The sequence below is a fragment of the Sinocyclocheilus rhinocerous genome, unplaced genomic scaffold (assembly GCF_001515625.1).
Source record: "Sinocyclocheilus rhinocerous isolate Xijiao unplaced genomic scaffold, SAMN03320098_v1.1 scaffold30, whole genome shotgun sequence".
Classification (NCBI taxonomy): domain Eukaryota; kingdom Metazoa; phylum Chordata; class Actinopteri; order Cypriniformes; family Cyprinidae; genus Sinocyclocheilus; species Sinocyclocheilus rhinocerous.
Genome location: NW_015657838.1, coordinates 58,122 through 80,032, shown reverse-complemented (window position 1 = coordinate 80,032; position 21,911 = coordinate 58,122). Strand labels below are relative to the sequence as shown.

At 36.6% G+C, this 21,911-nt stretch overlaps 1 protein-coding gene across 3 annotated transcripts in view; it reads left to right on the top strand.

Annotated features, from left to right (window-relative positions):
• Positions 1 to 21,911, top strand: part of LOC107721601 (partitioning defective 3 homolog B-like) — a 334,485-nt gene that overhangs the window by 257,162 nt on the left and 55,412 nt on the right. For 2 of the 3 annotated variants that reach the window (XM_016529701.1, XM_016529699.1), the window contains one exon: positions 17,746 to 17,866. In XM_016529701.1, the coding sequence (XP_016385187.1) occupies positions 17,746 to 17,866 (121 nt within the window). The remainder of the gene's footprint in view (positions 1 to 17,745; positions 17,867 to 21,911) is intronic. The other variant, XM_016529700.1, reaches the window with a different exon arrangement.

The window sequence follows — 21,911 nt, the reverse complement described above, 5'->3', positions numbered from 1 at the left end:
GTATGGTTTATGATATATATATATATTTTTTTTTTTTTCAACTGGGATAGCCTTCATCTGCCACAGGTGAGCATTTGCAGCATACTAATCATATTGTTGGTCAGGTAGAATTATAACCAACCCCATGAGCCTATACCTGTGTTGCTTTCTATGAGTAGATTTCCTTGGAGTTGAATTGATTTCTGAAGGATTAGAGTATAAATTGTGCAGGGTTCTTTTATGTTTTTCTCAGTCCTTATCTGTTTAACCTGTGTCTGATCGATGCATTGGCAGTTCTGATAAGTGTCATAGCTAGATCAGTTAGGGGTGGGCGGCATTGATGATATCTTATATCATGCCGTGAGTAATGAGTTATATTTGAAATGCAACAAAAACAAGACTTATGTAATAAATAACCACATTGTAATGTCTATTTTTGATAATCCAGGGAATGTAATACAGTTCTGTTCAAAAGTTTGGTGTCAGTAAGGTTTTATATATTTTATTTCATTCTTGAAACAGATTAATACTTCAGAAAGGATTGATTAAATTGATCAAAAAGTGACAGTAAAGACATTTATAATGTTATAAGATATCTCCTTTTCAAATAAATGCTGTTTCCACAAAAATATTAAACAGCACAACTGTTTTTAACATTGATAATAATAAGAAATGTTTCTTAAGCAGCAAGTCAGCATATTAGAATGATTTCTGAAGGATAATGTGACACTGAAGTCTGGAGTAATGATGCTGAAAATTCAGCTTTGCCATCACAGGAATAAATTATATTTAAAAATATATTCAAATAGAAAGCAGTTCTTTTAAATTGCAATAATATTTCACAGTATTACTGTTTTTACTGAATTTTTGGATCAAATAATTGCAGTCTTGGTGAGCATAAGAGTCAACCCAAAACTTTTGAAATGCAGTGTATTTAACAAATTAAATGCATTTCATCTCATTTATAACATGTAAATGAAATGTGTGGCATAAGTGCAAAAAATAGCTTGTTCTATACTACTACTTTTTAAAAACTTTTTAAGACACAAAGTGGTAAAACTAATCAATTTCATTTGAGTGACTCATGTTTGACGCTGTTGTATAACACCTGATAGACCTGCTATATTAATACAGTATGTTGCTTGGTAACCGTAAAGAAGCCAATAACGCCTAACACACTTTAATAATAAGTTCTTCCTCGCCTTGACTTGTAATTCTCATAACCTTAAGACACAGAGTCACAGCTGTAAACCCAGAGGAGCTGCTCTAGTATTGATTCTCTTATTTCTGCTGGACACATCAGCTTTCTTTTCTTTTGATTGAGCATCAGAAATATATCAATGTATATTTCATTGACCTCCACCTATGGTGAAGTAATGCATTAGCCTTGGAATTTAAATCAAGAACTCATGCGGAGACAATAGCAGACAGCGTACAACTGGCTGAAATATGCTAATACGGGACAGTCCGTCGGCGGTCGTGGGCGGGGCCTGAGCAGTATGACGTCATACTGCTCAGAAAATTGAAACGGCTTGATAATTGAGACTGTTTAGGTTTTTTGGGGGGATTAAAAAAAGGAGTGAATGGATTTTTATCATTGTAGTGTGGCTGTGTCCACACACTGCTAAGACATTTATTTGCAAACACCATGTAAAAGTGAATTTTTGCCTTCGATGTCCCCTTTAAGAATCTCAAAATTGACCAGTGCATGAATAAAATAATGTTTTTGCCTGTAGTGTCTTGCCTTAAATGAATAGCATAAATGACTTTTTATGTTTTGACTGACAAATACAAGTGAAATCTTCTCTCTTATATAAAAAGTAATGCAAAAGTAACTAGCATGTTCCTGTACATTATAGATTCCTCAGTGTCTTGTTCCAATCATCTCTGTTGTCATTTCTGAGTGGATATTTGGGTCAAAAGGAGTTTCAGTCGGAACAGGAAAGTCTCAGCATGAGGGGTCAGTTACAATAGTTGGCTGAAAGAAACTCATTTATTTGTATGAAGGGAAAGATGTCTGCCACACGGAGACAAAGGTGTATCAGCTATAGCGCAGCGCAGCTCATTAAGGATATATCTTTGTCATATGTATGACACTTTGTCTGACTCTGTGGCCAGGTGTCTCCTACAGCCTCAGTTTTTGATCAATAATCTGGTTCATTTCCCCACCTTTAGTTTTTCACACTCTGCCAGGGGGTGTGGGTTTGTATACTGCTGCATATTCATTTCTGGCCTGCATAAGGGGAGTATTTTGAGTAAATCCATGCTGATGGGTAAATTGATGATGTGAATGAGAATAGCATCAGTGACTGTGGTGTCAGCATGAGCATGCTCTCGTGTCATATGAAGAGTTTGTTAAACGGGAGAGTTGCTCTGTTGTATGATTTAAAAGCATCCACTGAGAGTCATTAAAGCGGCTCGGTTATTTAGACCGACAGACAGTTTAACACACACCCTGCTGCCCACTGCTGTCATAAAAAGTGTCTCTCGATGTGTAGTGGCTTGTATTGTCAGTGATGAAGTGTGCAACAGGATTCTCTGCATCTAAATTATTTTTTTTTTAATTAGCATGTCCACTAATACAAGACAGGGCTTCTCGTGATAATTTTCACCCTCTTTCGACCCTTCTAGTTCACCTAGAACTGGAAATATAGTCACTGTTACTCACTCTCATGTAGTACTGTGCTATACAAATATTTACATACTGCGAATGAGAGTGACAAACAGTAGAAATAAAGTCAGAGTTTTGACAGGTTTTGAATGATATGATGGCTTTGTGTGTGTGTGTGTGTGTGTGTGTGTGTGTGTGTGTGAACTATGCCTGTGAGACTTGTATATGTGAATGACCTCAGCCATGATTAGCTAATATCTTTGCATGCAAAGACTTCACTGTGATATGTGATTTGATATGCAAATATGGAAAGTGTTAATGACCTGTTTTTGCAACTTTGTTTCCATACATGGCCTAGAGTAGACAGACTGTGGAGGGAGCTTTGCATTCAAGTATGTCTGAGTAGTACATCTTAAGTTTTATCACTTCTCTCAGTATTAAAGCACAAATTTCACCTATGAATTGATTTAGTCTGTCAGAAGGCAAGACCAGAGCACAGTACTACCTACTTGTAGCAAATCTGTTAGACACAATTACACTCGATGTAGACGTTTTGAAGCTGAGCTTTAAATCAGGAAAACTTTTAAAGCTACAGTCCTCTACTGGGTATTTTCTTGGTCCAAAATGAACACTCAATGAGTGCCAAAAGCAATTAAAATTGGCTTTGGTGAGTAAATAAAACTAGCTACTCTCCAGTAGTGGTAACCTAATAAAGAACTGTGCAGTGCATGGTTTAAGGGTCAGTGACACAGAAGAGTGTGCATGATTTTTTTTTTTTTTTTTTTTTTTAAAGGACAAAATCTTAAAAAATCTAGTTTAAACCACATCCACCAATCTTTTAGAAATGTTCTCTTTGTATTCGTGTTTGTTTCATTTGGTTTTGAAAAGTTTCTATTTTATAAATTGGCAGTTTTGTGATTTTTTTTAAATAAAAATTATAATAAAACATCAAAACTGTTTTTTCTTTATTATATCAGAGCAGTTGTTTCACTCTGACATGTTTGACTTTATGCTCTAAAACGGTCATAAATATCAAAATTAATAAAAATAAAAATAAATCTTTAATTTGAAATAATATTTCACAATAATACTGTTTTTGAATAAGTTAATACATAAATATTACCAATCAAATTATATGAAAGATAGTCTGACTCATGCCGATGCAAGTGATTCGAACAGTTGAAATCTGAGATATAAAACTCTTATCATCCAAACGACCAATACCAGAGACCTTCGTTTCCCCCTATCCATTCCTCCTTTCATCTAAACGCTCTGGAGAGGTGGAGAGGCAGGCAGGTGAAAGATGTGGGGAATGTGGTGAGAGAAAAGAGTGAGGGGCTCTTGAGGTTCTCCTCACGAGAGAGAAGCGGGCGAGGAGCTATTTGGCATTGGTTGTGAGAAGAAGGGTCCGCAGTGAGCTGCTCCTTCAGCCCTGAAGAGGCCCACTGCACTCAGAGTGGAAAGTTACTATAACAACCAGACTCTCCAGAGCTCTGCTCCGCTCCAATTAAAAAATAATCATTGTTCCCTCCAGAGGTAGGGATGGGGGAGACAGGTGGCTCGCTTATCTGCACAGGGGCAACCGAGTTCTTTAGGGACCAATGGAGAGCTGCAGATTGCCAACCTCTGCTTCCACATCTCCAAAAACACTTTTAGAGACACACATACGAGGAAAAAGTGGGCAATCGGTTTGATAAGAGGAGGAAGGGGTCCACAAGGTTGCCTGCTCTCCACTCAGCACTCTACCTCGCTGTATGAATGCCGTGTCCTGAATGTGCTCGAGAACAATAGTCCCCACACTGCCCTAAGCAAACAGTCCTCCAATCCTCAATGTAACCCCACCAGGGTCAGTCGAAAATATAGCACAAACCCATCAAGAGCTACTCCACAGGTTACCAATGTCCACTTAAGTCCCCCATGAGCAGCCACTGTGCCCAGATACCTCACTGAAAGATTTCCCAAATAAAAAACACAGTTAGGACTCTTTCTCCTCCTCGTCTCCGCATGTACCCTCTACCTCCTCCTTCCCTGCTTTCTTTAGGCCTGGAGCGCAGCCTCGCCATCAAAATAATTATAGAAATCACTAGATGGAGAAAGAAAAGCTTTTAGTATTGGTTGTGTGAGTGCTGGAGTGCTTTTCTGCCCGTTAATTAATCAGCCATTCTGCTGAGCTGAATGAGAGCTGCAGGCGCGTTCGGCTGCTTTTAAAGAGTGCCAGCCCACTCCCTTAAGTGTCTCCCCGTATCTGCGAACCCTTCCCTGGCCTGACACCATTTCTCTGTCTCTCTTATTCACCATCCCTCCTGCAATGAGGGTTTAATGTGTTTTCAATGTGTCAGAAAGAAATGTAGGTAACCGTGTTAGAAATGCGTAAGAGGGTTGACCAGTCACCCAACAGCTGTCTAACCATAATTTTTATTTATTTTTTATTAAAAAAGGCTTCAGTGCTTTATTATAGGCTTTATTATAACATATAATTTTTACATATAAATAAATATTATAATTAATAAATGTTATATAGTAATATTTATTATATGAATTGATTATGAATTTTTGTGTGTAAACTATTTATTTATATTTAATGTATATAGTTTTATATATTATGAATTATACATTATATATATATATTTTTTTTTTTGTTGTTTTTATTATTTTTTTTTTTAGGGTTCCATATCTGAATAAAACAATTCAAGTGTCAGTTTGGTCTCAAAAGAAGTCTAGTGGAACTGAACAAAACTGAACAGTATAAAACTGAATTTGACAGTATAAAATATTGAAAAAAAGAAAGAAAGAAAATAGTTTGCAGCATAAATATTCACATCCAATGAAGGTTTTTTTTTTATCTGAAAAGGTTAGCTTCCAAAAAAGTCATTAGCAGGAAGTTCAGTACATATAACCATTGCAATTTTTTTTTTTCCTTGTACCTGAGATTTGTCTCTAATGGAAACTTGCTGTTTTTCTGAAAAAGTTGAATACCTGAATGAATTGATCAGCATTCAAAGAAGTAAAACTGGCTCAGCCTCCAAATAAAAACACACTATATAACAAGCTCATAGAGATTCATTGTTCGTTTGGAAATCTTTTTGTGCATTTTTTGTGCCCGAACGTTCAGACTTGTTGTGAATAGGCTTTGAAAGACAGAGAATAAAAGCGTATAGAGGAAGCATCTTCTGGTTTGTGGGTTCTCTGAGTCCTTATGATTCATCTGGCCTAATCTGGAGAACCGGACAAGTGCTACTCATGTGTTCCGCCCCTGAGCTTTTCTCTTCCCTCTTTCTATTTCTCCTTTTTCATTCTGCATTTCCTCCTCTCATATTTGTTCAAGAACTTCCTGCCTGTCACTCATTAAAGAAAAGCAATCCCACATCACTCTCCCATTGAAGCACATACAAGAAAAAAAGCGCGCACACGTGTGTGCCCTCGCACAAAGCATTCACTTAGTGGTTTCTTCTAGATGCATCTTGTAACTTAGCAACAAGTCATGCCGCTGCATACTGTGCCGTTCTGTTTTTGGAAACAGGAGGATGTGAAAGCTTATTTCTAAAAAGCAGAAATCACAGATTGGTTATTATATTCACCTCATTATTCCATCTCAGCTTGATTGAACTGAAAGGGAAATGCTTTATTTTCTTTCTTTTTTAGACCTTTTTGGAGGTGCACAATTTTAGGATTGAGGATAGAAGACTTGATTACCGCCTTACTCTTAGACACAGCTTTGCCTACCCAGAAGGCACTCTGCCTGCCGTACAAAGGCAGAGTCGGTGTGACTGGTGTTTTAATGAAACGGTCCAGGCACAAATTGAGCTTCACCTGCAAACGAGAGGACGCAGGAGGGTTCGGCGAACATTGATGGCCTTTCGAAATAATGTTACACCAGCCAAAATGCTTCTAATTATTTCTTCAATTGCAGATGGCATATAAAAAGTGCCGTCACTTCAGGTTAGGGAGTCTGGGAGCCAGCCTGTCGTTGCAGGCTATCTTTTGTTGTCAAATTTAATTTCTGAAAATGTCCACCAATTAGAGTGCCGAAGCTCGCCGCAAAATTACTCGAGGGGAGAGTTGTGGGAAATTGATAGGTCCGGTTCTTTCCTCTCCTCGTCCAAACATGTATGTGTCCATTATGGCATCCGCAGCCTCGCGGCCTTCTTCAAAGTTTTCTCGTCTTTCTTGCCTGCTTGATGCGGGTCATGTTTCATCAGCAGGTTAGGGGAATAAGGGTGCACTTTGTCTCATCTGATGAGAATGATTGAATTAATCCATGTGACGCTTTCAGATTTTTTAATTTTTTAATGCTGCTTTATTAGATGGATAGTTTAGGTCCTGAATGCTGATTGGTCAACACAGTGTTGCAGCTATTCTAAAATACATGCTTTGCCACTAAACACCTGCCAATCTAGCTGCTGTGTAAATTGCTGCACAGCATCCTATTAAATCAACATGAAACACAACTCATTTTACTTGGTAATGCATTTCCAAGTGAAGCATGCTATTCGGCAACAATAAGGTTACAGGGATGACGAGGGAGTCATTGACTCCTAAATTAAATATTTAGGAGGCAAATTAACTTTTTTTTGTTTGACAAATTATAGAAGCACTCCGTAAACATGGTTGTTCTGAAGCGCTTCAGTTAATCAAGTTCAAAGCTTCTTGCAAGCAAAAATGAATGCTGCGTGCTATGATGAATAGATGTTTTAATATATATACTATGATTTAAGTTGCGTAAACAAAGATAGTTTTGTAGTTGTATTAAGTAGAGATTTGTTTCAGTTTGATTCTGTCTCTCATGTCGGTAATCAAACAGTTGCTGGTCCCCATTGACTTCAATAGTATGAAAATGTATTTATTTATGCTATTATTTTTTATTTCAGCAAAACTCTGCTATAAATATGTATCTTTAATTACACATTGTCATATGAACACCTAAAGTATGCATTACAGTATTGTTGTGAATCGATTCAGTGAAGGGAGTCACTTGTGAATTCAGTAGCGGCTCTGAACAACGTGAATGAGTCTGAATCAAACCACTGACACAGTTTGGGGCTGTTATTTGGATCATTTTGAGTGACTCATTAAAAAATAACTCTTCATAAGGGTCATGTTTTCACAAATTGCGCTTCATGCCTCATGATTTGTCCATTGTTATGTGCTGCAAATACTGAAGTGCACTCTGAAGAGCTGATATGTGTTGAAAGAGCGTATGGATACATTTTTATTGACTTACTAATGAGAACAAGATTTAAATTATTGTCACACATTTTTATTTATGTATTTATTTATTGTTCACACATTTTTGTCTCAGTCTAGAGCCCTGGGTGTGCCAATGTTGTATTATATTTTATTTATTAAGTTATATATGCAATAAGTAAAAATTAGTTATATATGCGGTAAGGCACTTACTTTATATTACTATATGCGGTAAGGATGTACTTTATATTAAATTTAATCGTGGTTCATTATGTTGCATGACCTTTCATACTTTATTGCTCGAATCCACAAAGCTTCTCTGTGTCCTCAGGGTTTTGTTGTTTAGTAAATTCAGATTACAGTGTCTTTTCTTCAGCTGCTTTCTCAGGTGTACTTACCCACTCAAGCTCTCGTTGTGGCCTGGGGTAATATGGTAATAATGTGTGTTAAACAGGCATGATAAAGAGTGCTTGAATGGAATTGATTTTTGATTTGGGAGCGTGTGATTGACAGAAGCATGCCGATTATCAACCAGATGAGCTTCTCTGAATCAAATTGGTGAATTACATCAAGATTCCCCCTGACGACCCTCAGTGTTTTTCACAAGCACACACGTTTGTGTGTGTGGGTGTGTGTCGATTACAGCATTTCTGTCCTGTCCCGCTGCTCTCCAGGTCAGAATTTGATGTCTCTCATTATACAGTGTGTAAACCTTACTCTTTAGGACCAACATTTTTTCTTGATCCTTTTCAAAGATGAATAGATTGCTCTATGCCATACAGCTCTGTTTGGTGTTTCTCTTGATGTCTGTGTCTCCGTTGTCCAAAGCAGACACGTCTGTTGGATTTATGCATGCCCCACCAGCTTTAAACCATCATTTATCCAACTCTTAAGATCTGCTGACCTGAAGTTTCTCTCCAGCATAAAACCATAGACACAGAGAGAGAGGCCGCCCTCAGACCTAGCAGGGGGTTGTGTCAAGACAGAGAGGGAAAACTGTTCACTGCAGGGTGAGAAAATGAACAGAGAGATGTGAACACGGTGCGACGGAGGATAAAAGAGCTGACATCTACACGTGTCACATGGTGTGTGTGTAATTCTGTCGTCATTTACTCTCATGATGTTCCAAACCTGTATGAACACACAAAATACATGAACACAAATAACATTTAGCGGAATGTCCAAAAAAAATTAATAATATTAATAATTGGTGCATTATAACTATTCAGAGGTCATGTAATAGTTTTATTAATATTAAAATAAATATGTTTAATATAAATCAAAGGTTAATTATACATGTTTAATGCAGTATTTTATTTTTTGGGGGGGCACTGTAAGTATTCAAAGGACATGTGATCGTTTTATTCATATTAAATCAAATATTAATTTGACAGGCTTAATGCAGTTTTTTTTACATTTACTGTACTTGAATTGATATAATAATAAATATGTTTGCAATGAAATTATGATAGTCTGCTTTGCCAAAGGCTAGTATGAATCATTAATTAATCATTAATTAGCTGTATTATTTTATTCTATTGACAGCCAAAGTTTACAGCAACGCTAAGAAATAATACTAATAGTAATAATAAACATCTGCATATTTTTTGTCTTTATGGAACAAAACATTCAGCATTCTGATGAACAACTTGTGTATTTTACAGAAGAACAGATGTCATGTGAGGTTAGAACAACATGAGGGTGAGTAAATGATGACAGAGTTTATTTTTTAGGTGAACTATCCCTTTAAGGCAAGGTTCCTCAGTACGTTATTAACGACTCCATTCATTTAAGATCTCCCATCTCTCAGCTTCCGTGGGATGCCAGCCAACTACCCAGTCACTTGAGTATGAAATTAATAGATAAAATCGCAACTCTTGTTGTTTCACAGCCGAACACTAAATTCCCCCCTCGTCGCAGTCACAGACACGTCGCTGACCCAGGGGAATCGATACCATTGACTGTAGTTAATGCCGTGCTCCCCTGCCACTGGGAGAGAGAGAAAATAAATATCTTTACCCTTTATTGAACTTTCTCTTGTAACACTCCTGTAGAATGAGCTTCTGTGAGGGAAAGAGCAGAGTGCAAATTAAGCCTTTCTTAGTCACCAGGTGCTGTGGCTCAGCTTATCGGAGGAAACGCTATCCGGAGAGCCAGTGCCCTTACTTGATTCCCGCTGCCGCCCATCATTACTCTCCCGTTCTTCTGAACCGCTCTCACTGCTTACTGCACAGTATGTGTACTACACTATATACGATGTAGTATTTGTTTTATTATTATTGTTAGAATTTTTGAATCAGTATTTAATGTTTTATTTGTTAATGTTTTGTTTGTATTTTTTAACATTTAGTTTTTTATTTAAACAATTTTGTGCTATATCAGTAGTTTACTTTTGATTCCAAGTACCCCTAATTATTATGACCCCTTACAAGACCCTTTAAAATATAAAAGCATCTCTAAATTTCCACGTTTTTAGACCCATTAATACTATTTCAGAAAAAGATTTTGTATGACATGAAGACAACATGTTGTTTCCTAATTGTAATAATTGTACTGAAGCAAAAGCAAATTATTTTTATCCATATTATTTAATGTACACACATACACAATTTTGGGGTTAGTAGGATTTAAAAAAAATAATAATAATAACATATATACATTTTATTCAGCAAGGATGCATTCATTTGATCACAAGTAAAGGTAAAGACATTTATGATGTTAGAAAAGATTTATATTTCAAATAAATCCGCATAATCATCAAAGAGTCCTTAAAATGTATCATGCTTTCCACAAAAATATTAAGCAGCACAACTGGTTTCAATATTGATAATAAAAAAGGAGCATGTGACACTTAAGACTGGAGTAATGGCTGCTGAAAATTTAGCTTTGTCATCCCACAAATAAAATACATTTTAAAATATATTAAAATAGACTTGTGTTACAATAATATTATATTATTGTAATAATATTTCACAATTTTACTTTTTTGCTGCATTTTCTGATCAAATCAGTGCAGCCTTGGTGAACCTATGAGACAAAAGAAAATATATTTTTTCTTCTATTATATTCCAAGTAATACAATAACTTTGGTAGGCTTATTTAGTGCACTTAAAATGGATTGTCAAGATGAGGGCATTGTGTTTTAGGATATGCTATTTCGTGCTTGTATACTGAATACTTTGCAGTAGATCATCTGTTCCATCCAATCCATGCATACAGAACTTTGGTAAATCATCCACAATATGCACAGTGCAAAAATAGTAGAAAAATGGGTAGGATTATAGTATGCCATTCTGAACATATTCTCTCGCTCTCTCCCTTCCTCCATCACCCCTGTTTCATAGCCTGTGGCCATATTAATGTCGGGTTTCCTCTGTGCGTGACCAGCTGAGTTTATGATTATGTTTGGAACTGGAGGCTATGTGTATATTCGGGGGTGAGTGTATGTGCACTCATGTGTATTTGAGTGAGAGGTGTGTGCCTGTGTCTTTGATTAGAGCAGGACCCTTATTAAACATTGATGGTGTTATTCATTTGGAGGGTGAGGAGGGTGCTCAGTCAAAATGGCAGCAGTAATTAAGGCGCTCTGGATATGATGGCTGCATGATGGAGTGTTGAAAGCATAACTACGGAGCCCAGACGCTGCAGGGGAAATGGCTTGCTTGGGAAACGCAGGCCAAGAATAAATGCACGCGTTTGGTGCTTTATGATGTGTGCGTGTATGTGGTTTGTGCAACTGCCAAATATCTTTAGAGCAATGCTGATTTTATTCTGTTGTGTGTTCTCAGATCATTAAATTTTGAATGTTTGAATGAATTCATATTTTTTGTTACATGACACCACAGGAGGATTTAGGAGGACCACAGGAGGACTTTTTTAAATTTAATGTCAACTACCCAAAAATGCTTTTATGCAATATTGTAACAACATGTGGTAAAGCCACTGGTCTCCAGTACATTTCATAGCGATGCTGTAACTCTCCTGCGGTCTCTTTGTCTCCATATCCAAATACATGATTCAACACAGATTTAAGTCTCTAATATCTAATAATGGATTCGCTCACTCTATTATTGGATTACTCTTTCTCAGAAAGACTTGGAAGGCGATGTCTAGTTGTGTTTGTTGTCACGACCCTACTATTCTTGTGACATGAATTAATGCACTGGTCTAGACCAAGAAATCAACAGCATCGGCCCATTTCAGACACCATTACTTTGAAGTACAACTGCCACAGCAGGTTTTTATGCATAATACCATCGCTCTCCATTGTAGTCAATTTCAATTTAGCTGTAAAAGGTCATAATATTTTATGTATTAGTATTTTATGGCCCCATTCACTGTTCCAATCAATATGAGATTTGGAAGACTTGCTTGTGATTGCATCTCCTGTTCTCTCTTTCTTTCTCTCTTTTTTTGTGTTATGTGCCTCATAAATTGTGTAAAGTATCTGTGAGGGAGTGTGCTATAGAGAAGATGGATGCTGCCACACTTTCCCGCTCTATTCTCTCAGCTCTCCAATCACTGAGATTGAGAAGTGAAAAATGGAAGGTTTGTAACAGGGGCATAACTCTGCGTCTGTCACTCAGATGAGCTGCTGTCCACCCTGATCTCTGCCGCACTGCAGTTCTTGCCCTGGTGCCTCAGAGCATTTCTCCCACGTGGGGGGCCATTTCTGTGGTTTGCTGGTGTATGTGTGACTATTTTCTTTGGCTGATACTGAAGTGAATATAAAAACGGCATTCGTCACTCATTGAACTCATTGAACTTCTTGTTATTTTTCCCGATAATGTGATGCCACCCCCCCCTCCCCCTTCATGGCCTTAGTTACATTGTAAGAAAAGAAAATAAATAAATAACATTTATTAATAACATTTATTAATTTAATGTTTTCTTTAGGGTGTGTAACTGGTAGAGCATGGTGCCAGCAACTCCAAGATCAGGGGTTTGATTCCCAGGAAAAACATGTACTGTTAAAATGTATAGATTAAATACACTGTCTGGGACATCACATTGAATATTACAGAAATGTTTTTTTGTTGTTGTTGTTGTTGGTTTCAGTATTACGGCTCTTTTGTTTTAGCACTGATAATGTAGAAGTATTGAAAAATGTTATTGAGATACTATTATAGTTTTTATTAATATTTTGAAATGTGGCTTTATATTTTTCATTTTTAGTACATTAAGTTAAACTAACTTGAGAACTAGCTGAAATGTGACCCTGGAGCACAAAACCAGTCTTAAGTCACTGGGGTATATTTGTAGCAATAGCCAAAAATACATTGTATGGGTCAAAATTATAGATTTTTCTTTTATGTCAAAAATCATTTGCATATTAAGTAAAGATCATGTTCCATTAAAATATTTTGTAAATTTCCTACCATAAATATATCAAAACTTAATTTTTGGTTAGTAATATGCATTGTTAAGAACTTCATCTGGACAACTTTAAAGACGATTTTCTCAATATTTAGATTTTTGTGCACCCTCAGATTCCAGTTTTTCAAATAGTTGTATCTTGGCCAAATATTGTCCTATCCTAACAAACCATACATCAATGGGAAGCTGTATAAAGCTGTATAAATCCCAATAATAAAAAAAAAAACCTTATGACTGGTTTTGTGGTCCAGGGTCACAAATAAGTTTTTATTTTATTCCCAATAATTATTTTTTTTAACGTTTATTTTAAGCAATTATTATTTTTTATTTTTTTTTTGATGGATGGATTTGGATTTAGTTTTTGTAGTTTTAGTTGACTATAATAAAATGTTGTCATCAAAGATCAAAAAGTAGACTATCCACCACAAATGAAACAGTTATTCATAGAAATGTTAGTGTGAACACCAGTGGAGAACTACAGGTCTGCAGTAAAAACATCTTTTCACATGGAAGATTAGGTCTATGAAGTGTGGGGAAAGTTTTTTTTATTCTTATTGAAGTATTGCAGGTATGCATTTAGTGTGCGTTTCGATGCAGAATTTTGAGAAAATATAAAACTTGTTCTGAGACAAGTAAAGCTGTTCTGTATTATTTTAGATATGCACATATACTTTGCTGGGTCATTCCCACAAATGAACACAAAATTTCACACATAATTCAGCTTACTTTTCTTGTAAAGGGGCTCATATGTTAACTGTTGAAGCATGTTAACTGTTCATATTTTAATCAATTGACAACATATATTTAACAAAGTGTTAATTATGTTTTTTCTTTAAATGCAAATTTTTATATGGCTTTTTCATGGCAGAAGGAAAACACAGAGCAGAAATGTGTGTTTGTGTGTGCATCTGAATGCGTGCTTCACAGTAACACCTCTGGGACTGCAGCAGCAGTGGCAACATTAGGCCTGCTTGAGTCACACAAATCTTTATTGTTCCTGAAAGAACAGCAGATGAAAAAGGCTGTTTATGACGCATGATGGAGAGAGGTCAGCCATTTTTTTGTGTGTGTGGGTGTGTGTTATTAATCCACAGTGGGACCTTTCTTGTTGTGTCCCTGAGTGTGTGTGTTTTTCTGCATAGACGGTTGGTTTGTTTTGAGACCTCACTGTCTGGGTTCAGCGTCCCCTGTACCGGAGCTGGAGTGTGCGTGTGGCCGCCGGGTTGCCGCATTCTGGCCCGTTCCCACAGCATCATCCCTCTGGAATGCCTGGCACTCGCGCTGTCTGCCTAACGAGCTTTTAAAAAAAGACATGTTAATTTGTTTTGTCTTAATCTAATCCCTCTTCTCTCTCATTCATCTTCTGTTCTCCAAGTTTGTCTCTCTCACACACTCCTTGCTCTCTCTCAGTTAATCTGATTGGTCAGGAACATGAAAAAAAAGTCAATTGAATTTTGTTGTTTTGTGTCTAAATGGAGAATGAGGGAATTTTGTAGAGTGGTCAGCCTACACTTGTTTTTGATGAAAGTACTACTTGTTCTCTAGTTGTAGAGTTGGAGTTTTATTGTGAAAACAAGTCTGTTTTCTAGGTTTCACTAGGTCGGGCACTGTAAGTAAGCACATATTTACACCTTGACTTAACTAGATGCGGTGCTTTTTTATATTTTTTTGTCCTCTCTCAATGTGAACATGAAAAACATTTGACGTTTAAAATTAATCTGTGTTGCATGAGATTTTGGACTAAACCGTGTTATTTTAGAAGTATTTATATACTATTACAGTATTTATTCATATTTTGAATTAGCTTTTATTTTTGTATTTCCAGTTTTCATTTTAGTTTTAGTTAATGTTTTAGTTATTTTGTTATGTGTTTTCATCATTTGTTTTAGTCATTTTAGTACTTCAACTTCAACTTATGTATTTCAGGTACACTTTACAATAAGGTTTCATTTATTAATATTAGTTAAGGGGATAGTTCACCCCAAAATTAAAAAAATTGTAATAATTTTCTCACCCTCATGTTCCTACAGTTGTTGGTGCCCATTGATTTCTATGTTTTTTTTGTTTTTGTTTTTAGTTTTTTTATTACCAGCAAATGTTTGGTTACCAACATACTTCAAAATATCTTCTTTTGTGTTCAACAGAAGAAAGAAACTCTTGAGGGTGAGTAAATTATGACAGATTCAAGATCAAACGTTGTATATGGTAACACTAGTTAACATGAACATGAACATTTTTATTAACTAGCATTAACAAAAGTTAATAAATGCTGTAAAAATGTATCGCTAATTGTTAGTTAATGTTAGTTAATGCATTAACTAGTGTTAATAAAGTAGGCGTCACAGTAAAATGTTACCTATGTTAGTTGCCAAGGAAACTTTTCTCATTGTAAGTTCTTAATCCAATATTAATATTTCGTTTCAGTGTTATTTCAGTTACCAAAAATGATTTTTAATTGTTTTTGTTTTCTTTTTAGTTTTAGTTAACAATAACAACACTGGGACCAATGATATATGGCGGTGGGTGGGGCTACTCACAGACAGCGAAAACAAAAGTCTTGTTGCCCGTCGGTTTCAGCTGGTAAGGACAAAACAACTGGCAGAGATTTAATTTATCGCTGTTTTATTATGGCGTGCCTATAGTTAAGACAGTGTTTGCATTTCTATGCTAGTTCTACAATATGCTTCCTCTATTTTACAGTGTCATTGTAATTGTTGGCTTCATCCCATTTAGGTTATCAAAACAATGTCTTTATTGAGCATACAGACTTTTAACTTATTGCGTTGCCCTTTTTCCCCTCACATTTTCATCTTCCTTTTATTTTCAGTTGCACATTCATAGTATACATAGACAGCTGGTTTTGTGCCCCAGGGGTTGATGGCCTGAAAAATGACTGATGTCTGATGTGTGAAGTTTATGATAGGATCCTCACCCACAGCATCTGATCGCTGCATTTACCCCTCGCTGTGATGGTGGACATGGCTGTTCGGCTCTGTGTGTTGACAATGGGAAGCAACAGTTGTGGAAAGGTTGTGTTTGTGTTAGCCGAGCGTTGAGAGATTGATTTTGGTGTTTGTGTGTTAGAAGCTGTGAGATGACTGACAGGACTTTATCTCCCAAGTCACACTTCCATAGTTCTGTGCCACAACACAATATCTGGTTATCTCCTGATATTTGAGCAGGAGAAATATCACACATTCCCCTCTTGAACGTTTGATAAGCGCGTCATTTTGCTGTGTCTGGAAAAGCAGAGATGTTTATTGAGCTTTGGACAGGTAGAGTAATATTAAAGGGATAGTTCACCCAAAAATGAACATTTAGGAAACAGATACCCTGATGCAGTAAAAAAAACAGCACACACAAGACAAAATACAAGTTAAAGCTTAATAATATTATAAAATGTAAAGTCAAATTTCTGACATTTACTCATCCTCATCTCATTTTCAACCTTTATGGCTTATTTTCGTGTGTGGAACACAAAGGGAGATGTTATGCAATACAATAAGGATGAATGGTGACCACAACTGTCACATTAAATATATTAAGTGAATAACAGCTTACATTTCAATTTGTTCCTCACACAACGCCATCATAGGGCTCAAAATATAGCACACCTCTTTTATGACACTTTTATTGTGCTTTTTGAAGTGAGCATTCACTTTACAGTTTATCTCCATTCACTTTCATGATATGGAAAAGAGCAGCTTGAACATTATGCTAAATATCTCATTTTATGTTTTACAGAAGAAAATAAGTCAAACAGGCCTGAAATTACATGAGGATGTGTAAATGTCCCAAAAATTTTTTTTTTAAATTAAGTATTGGTGAAGTTTACCTCATATTTGGTCTTTTTTTACTGCATCAGAGTCTCTTTTTCTTAAATGATGATATCATTCTGAATCTTCTCTGAATGTGTGTGATTATGTGATTCTGGCTAGATTTGAAGTGGCCTGTAACAAAGGGCTGTTGATTATCTGTGACAGTGTTGAGTTTTTCTGTCTGCTTTAGCTCAGTTGTCATCACCTTGTTGTTTCTGATAAGCGCAGATGATAGAGCCGTATCCTGGGCTACCAGACCGAAGTCTGTCTCATTCTTTGTGCGTAGGAGACCGTGTGCGGATGTAAGGAGGTGGTGGGGTCTAGTCTTTGAAGATCTGAGTTGGTAAGCAAAAGATTGCAGGTTCAAATGTCACGAAAGATAGATAGAGCTTCACTAATTGGAACTGAACACAAGGATCTTTTGACATGTTTTAAAAGTTGGGCTATTTTATTACACTATCTTAAAAAAAAAATCAGTTTTTCTGAAACTACGTAGACCATCTCCCACCCCATATGTTATTTATCTGTCTAGTTCTAGTAAAACACTGGATGATTATAAATCAATTATATTCTATGTTATGTAAACCTTATTAATTATTGTTATTGTTTATTGTTAATTTATTTTAATTTGCTTTTGGAATCTGAAGCGACTAGGGACAGTTGATTTGGAACCTACAACCTTTTGGTTACCAGCCCAGATCTTTAGCCACTATGCCACAGCACCTCATTTCTTCATTAATTTAATATTTGAGCTAAGTGGATTGTGTGTTTTTGCAGCAGTATGGACCGTATCCAGCAGCTGAGGAGGGAGTATCTCCAGGCTCGTAGAGAGGGAGCAGCTCCAGCCTACGAGGAACTAGAGGCCAGACAGAGAGGACCAGAGTACGACCCGCACAGAGTAAGACATCAAACCCACACGACACCTAAGAAAACACACTCTCACCATTAACGATCGCAAGTGTCAATGCAATTCAAATTTGACTTTAAAGTAAATTGACAGTGGCTGGTAACTGGTTTAAGTTGAGTTTGGCGTCTTGGAGTTTTTTTTGTTTTTGAAAGAAGTGTCTTATGCTCACCAAGGCTGAATTTATTTGATCAAAAAATACTGTAAATAACAGTAATATTGTGAAAAATTATCCCAATTCCAATGAACTGTATTATGTTTTAATAGTGACATGTGTCATGTCATGATTATGAAGGTGTCATGTCAGTCTTATGCACACCCCTTCAAGTAAAGTGTTACCGAAATATGTATAACTGATCAATTTTCTCAATTCATCAGCCATTGGCTGGTGTGGCTAGTTAATTTTGGACCCTGCATTCACTTCATTTTTACCATTCCCTTAATCAGATTAGATAATTGCCTCAGTATCTGTCTATACTGCCTCAATTCAGCAATTAATGTAACATACTTTAACATTCTTAATCTGGATTCATAGGAACTTCCACCAAATACATTGGCACCTTTCTTTATTAAGATTGGGACAAACCAGCGTAATTTGTTTTCTCTCAGAACACAGTAATTCCCTTTGTGTGAGATCAATAGTTATACCTCTCAAATTCAAATGAGCTAACGTCTGTTTTTGTAAGAGCTGTGGTGAACAATGAAGCATCGCACTGAATTTTCAGCATCATTACTCCAGTCTTCAGTGTCACATGATCTTTCAGAAATCATTATAATATGCTGATTTGATGCTGAAGAAACAATTCTTATTTTTATCCATGTTGAAAACAGTTGTGCTGTTTAATATATTTGTGGAAGCCATGCTACTTTTTTTCAGGATCCTTTCAAAAGAAATCTCACTACCTCAAACTTTGAATGGTAGTGTATTTATGAAAATACTACAAATGTCATGGCTAGTAAGAAATAAGAGCTGTGGTGAACAATGAAGCATCGCAGGCTGTGGGATTAGAGAGGCAGATCGAATTAAACTAACTCCAAACAGCAATCACCCAATCTAACGAGCCTGCTCATTAAGGTCGACACTGCATTTATTCGTTTGCTCGTCTGTGCTTATTTATCTATTTATTCAGCACTAATTATTCAGCTACTGAAGGAAACAAACACTCGCTGCGTCAAAGCAAAACAAAGTTATCAGCCGCCGTTTTGCATGAGAGGAAACGTGTGAGCAGTTTTCGCATGGTGAAATGGTTTGGAACTACCTACAGGCCTGATGATTACATTGTGGAAACGATGACGATTGCCTGAAGGCGACATGAAAGAATTCACCATATCCTGTGACTTTACACACACACAATCTTGGAGAGACATTCACAGAAGTTTCCACACCCTTTTCTGTGACTGTGATGTAGTCTACACCATGGATATAAATAATACTCCTCATGACAGACACATTATGAATGCCTATTGTTACAGCTGCCTCTCATCTGCTTTCAGATTTAGCCCTTTTATGGACATAACTGTACATATCTCACTCAATCAACTCGTAATGATGTTCCCGGTAAACACAGAGAAATGGAAAAAGAGATTTGGATTGGGATTTGTTTTGTTGGGCTGTTCCATAACCAAAACCTTTCAGCTATAATTTGCGACACAACCAAATCAGTTTACACACAACCCTGCTTTCCAGTAAATGTTTTAGCTTTTCTCTGCCAGAGGATCCTACCACTGATGTCATAGCTATTTGTTTTTTTCTTTTGTATTTATGTGAAGCATCACAGTGTTTACTGGTTCATCACTGTTCTGTGTAAGTGTGTTACAGGACTACAGTAGGGTTGATATAGAGTGTGTATAGACATTGATTGATGACCCACTCGACCACTCCATGAATTGCTGTGCTAACTCTGACTGCATTGCTAAGGCATGACTGTGGTGTAGTTGTCTCAGTGACCGCAAGTTCACTTGTGAGGACTTCTGACGTCCAGATGAAATTAAGGATTGGCATTTGTCAGTATTTGTGTTAAAAAATATGTCTGTTCCAAAACCCAGTGAGCTGCCTCACTGTCTACTGCCTACATAAGAACCTGCCTTCTAAGGTAGCATCCTATCAGATGAGTTTGATGTTAATATGTTGCATAAAAATACAATACAACTTTTGGGTAAAATAGTTCATTAGACTAAGTTCATTAGATCATGTTAGTATTTTTTAAATCAACATTTATCTTGTTTTGGCTACCATCATAAGGGATTTATTTTTCTCCCCTTGGCACAGTGCATTCTGGGATTGCCTTCTCCACATATTTATTTACCTTTATTTAATCAGAAAATGTAATTTAACAGTAAGGAGAATGATAACAAATAATTTGAAAAATAAATAAATAGATTTAATTGAAAAATAATTTTAAAAAGTAGATGATGAAATATTTCAAGTTAATGTTTTTTTTTTTTTATCCAGAAAAGAAGTATCATGGTTTCCATGAAAATAATAAACAGCACAATTTCTAACATTAGTAATAATAAAAAATGTTCTTGAGCACCACATCATGATCATATGTCACACTAAAGACTGTAATAATGGCTGCTGAAAGTTCAGCTTTGCATCTCAAGAATAAATAAATAAAAAAATTGCTGTTTTACTGTATTTTTTATCAAATAAATGCAGCCTTGAGCATAAGAAACAAAACCATTCGTTGGTTAGGTTTTTAATGGTTTTGTTTCTTATGCTCAACCACAAACTTTTTAATGGTAGTGTAGAAAATCTGAATTATTCAGAGTATAAATTAAATGAAAGGCTAGCTAATACAAAATAACGTGAAAGATGTAAATATGATGCTGCCTTAGAATCTAGGCAGACAAAGGTATCTTAGTAGGCGGTATAATTATGCTGCCTCTTCATGTTGGGAGTGTGACTTTAATGCCTTAAAATGTAGCCCTAAAATACTGCTTACGTAGGCAGCTCACTGGGTTTTGGAACAGAACAAATGTGTGTCCTCCAGAAGGTACCTGGACCCATGATTCTGTGCCATCTTGGAATCATTTCCGTACCTCAGCTGCTAGCAACACCAAGGTCATGGGTTTGATTCCCAGGGGACACGTATACTGAGAAAATATATACCTTGAATGCACTGCAAGTCAGTTTGGATGAAAGCACCTTGCAAATGCATAATAAATGCAGAAGTCTATTATACATTTATATGGAAGTCTGAAGATGGCAAACAGGAAGTTCAAAGGCTTAAAGGCAAATACTGTTGTTGTCTTGCGGGTTCTGTGCTGTTCATTCCTCAGATGTTGAGATAAGATGCACGCCACACTGTCTATGTAACACGCAATTATATTATGTGTTGCCTGCAGTGTCTAATGTCTCCATAAACTATTTTTACCCAGTGAAAAATTCAAGCAAATGGGCTTCAGGATTAAAAGGGAAGGCTGTTCATGTTTTCAAAGGCCTCTCTTTATGGAATCAGTCATGAGAAGGCAACCAATGAGCCGTGGAGAGGCGTCTAAATAGCATCCAAAAATATATATGGTAGTCTTGTGACTGTTTATAGGGCCTGTAAGGCAGTTAAAGTTGGTATGATAATGCTCCAACTGCCACCTAACTGCTACGGTCCTAATGAGGGATAGGAGTCAATGCTGGCGGTATTTACTCTCTCACTTGCTCTCGTTTCCCCTGAGAGGAATGATGCAGTCCATGAGAAACTAATCGCACACATCTGTCAGATTGTCTCTCTCTTGCTCTGAGGACCAGCCGTTGTTTCCTTTCCTAAGCTGGAACACAATCCAGATCTATCTCCAGGACACGTCAACAGCTTCATCTCCTGTTCACACAATGAGAAAATATCTCAAAAATACAGTTTTCTGGTAAATCCTTTTTATTTTTTCAAGTCACACTTTCATTAAACCCATCGCCAGTAGTGAAATATTTTTCCTTGAAATACTAGAGGAGGATATTTGTTTAATTTTCTCCAGTCGGGTGCTGGATTTCACTGGGTTTCTTCAGTTGTGGTTTGAGCGAGATGTGGTCCATCGTGTGTTTTCCCAC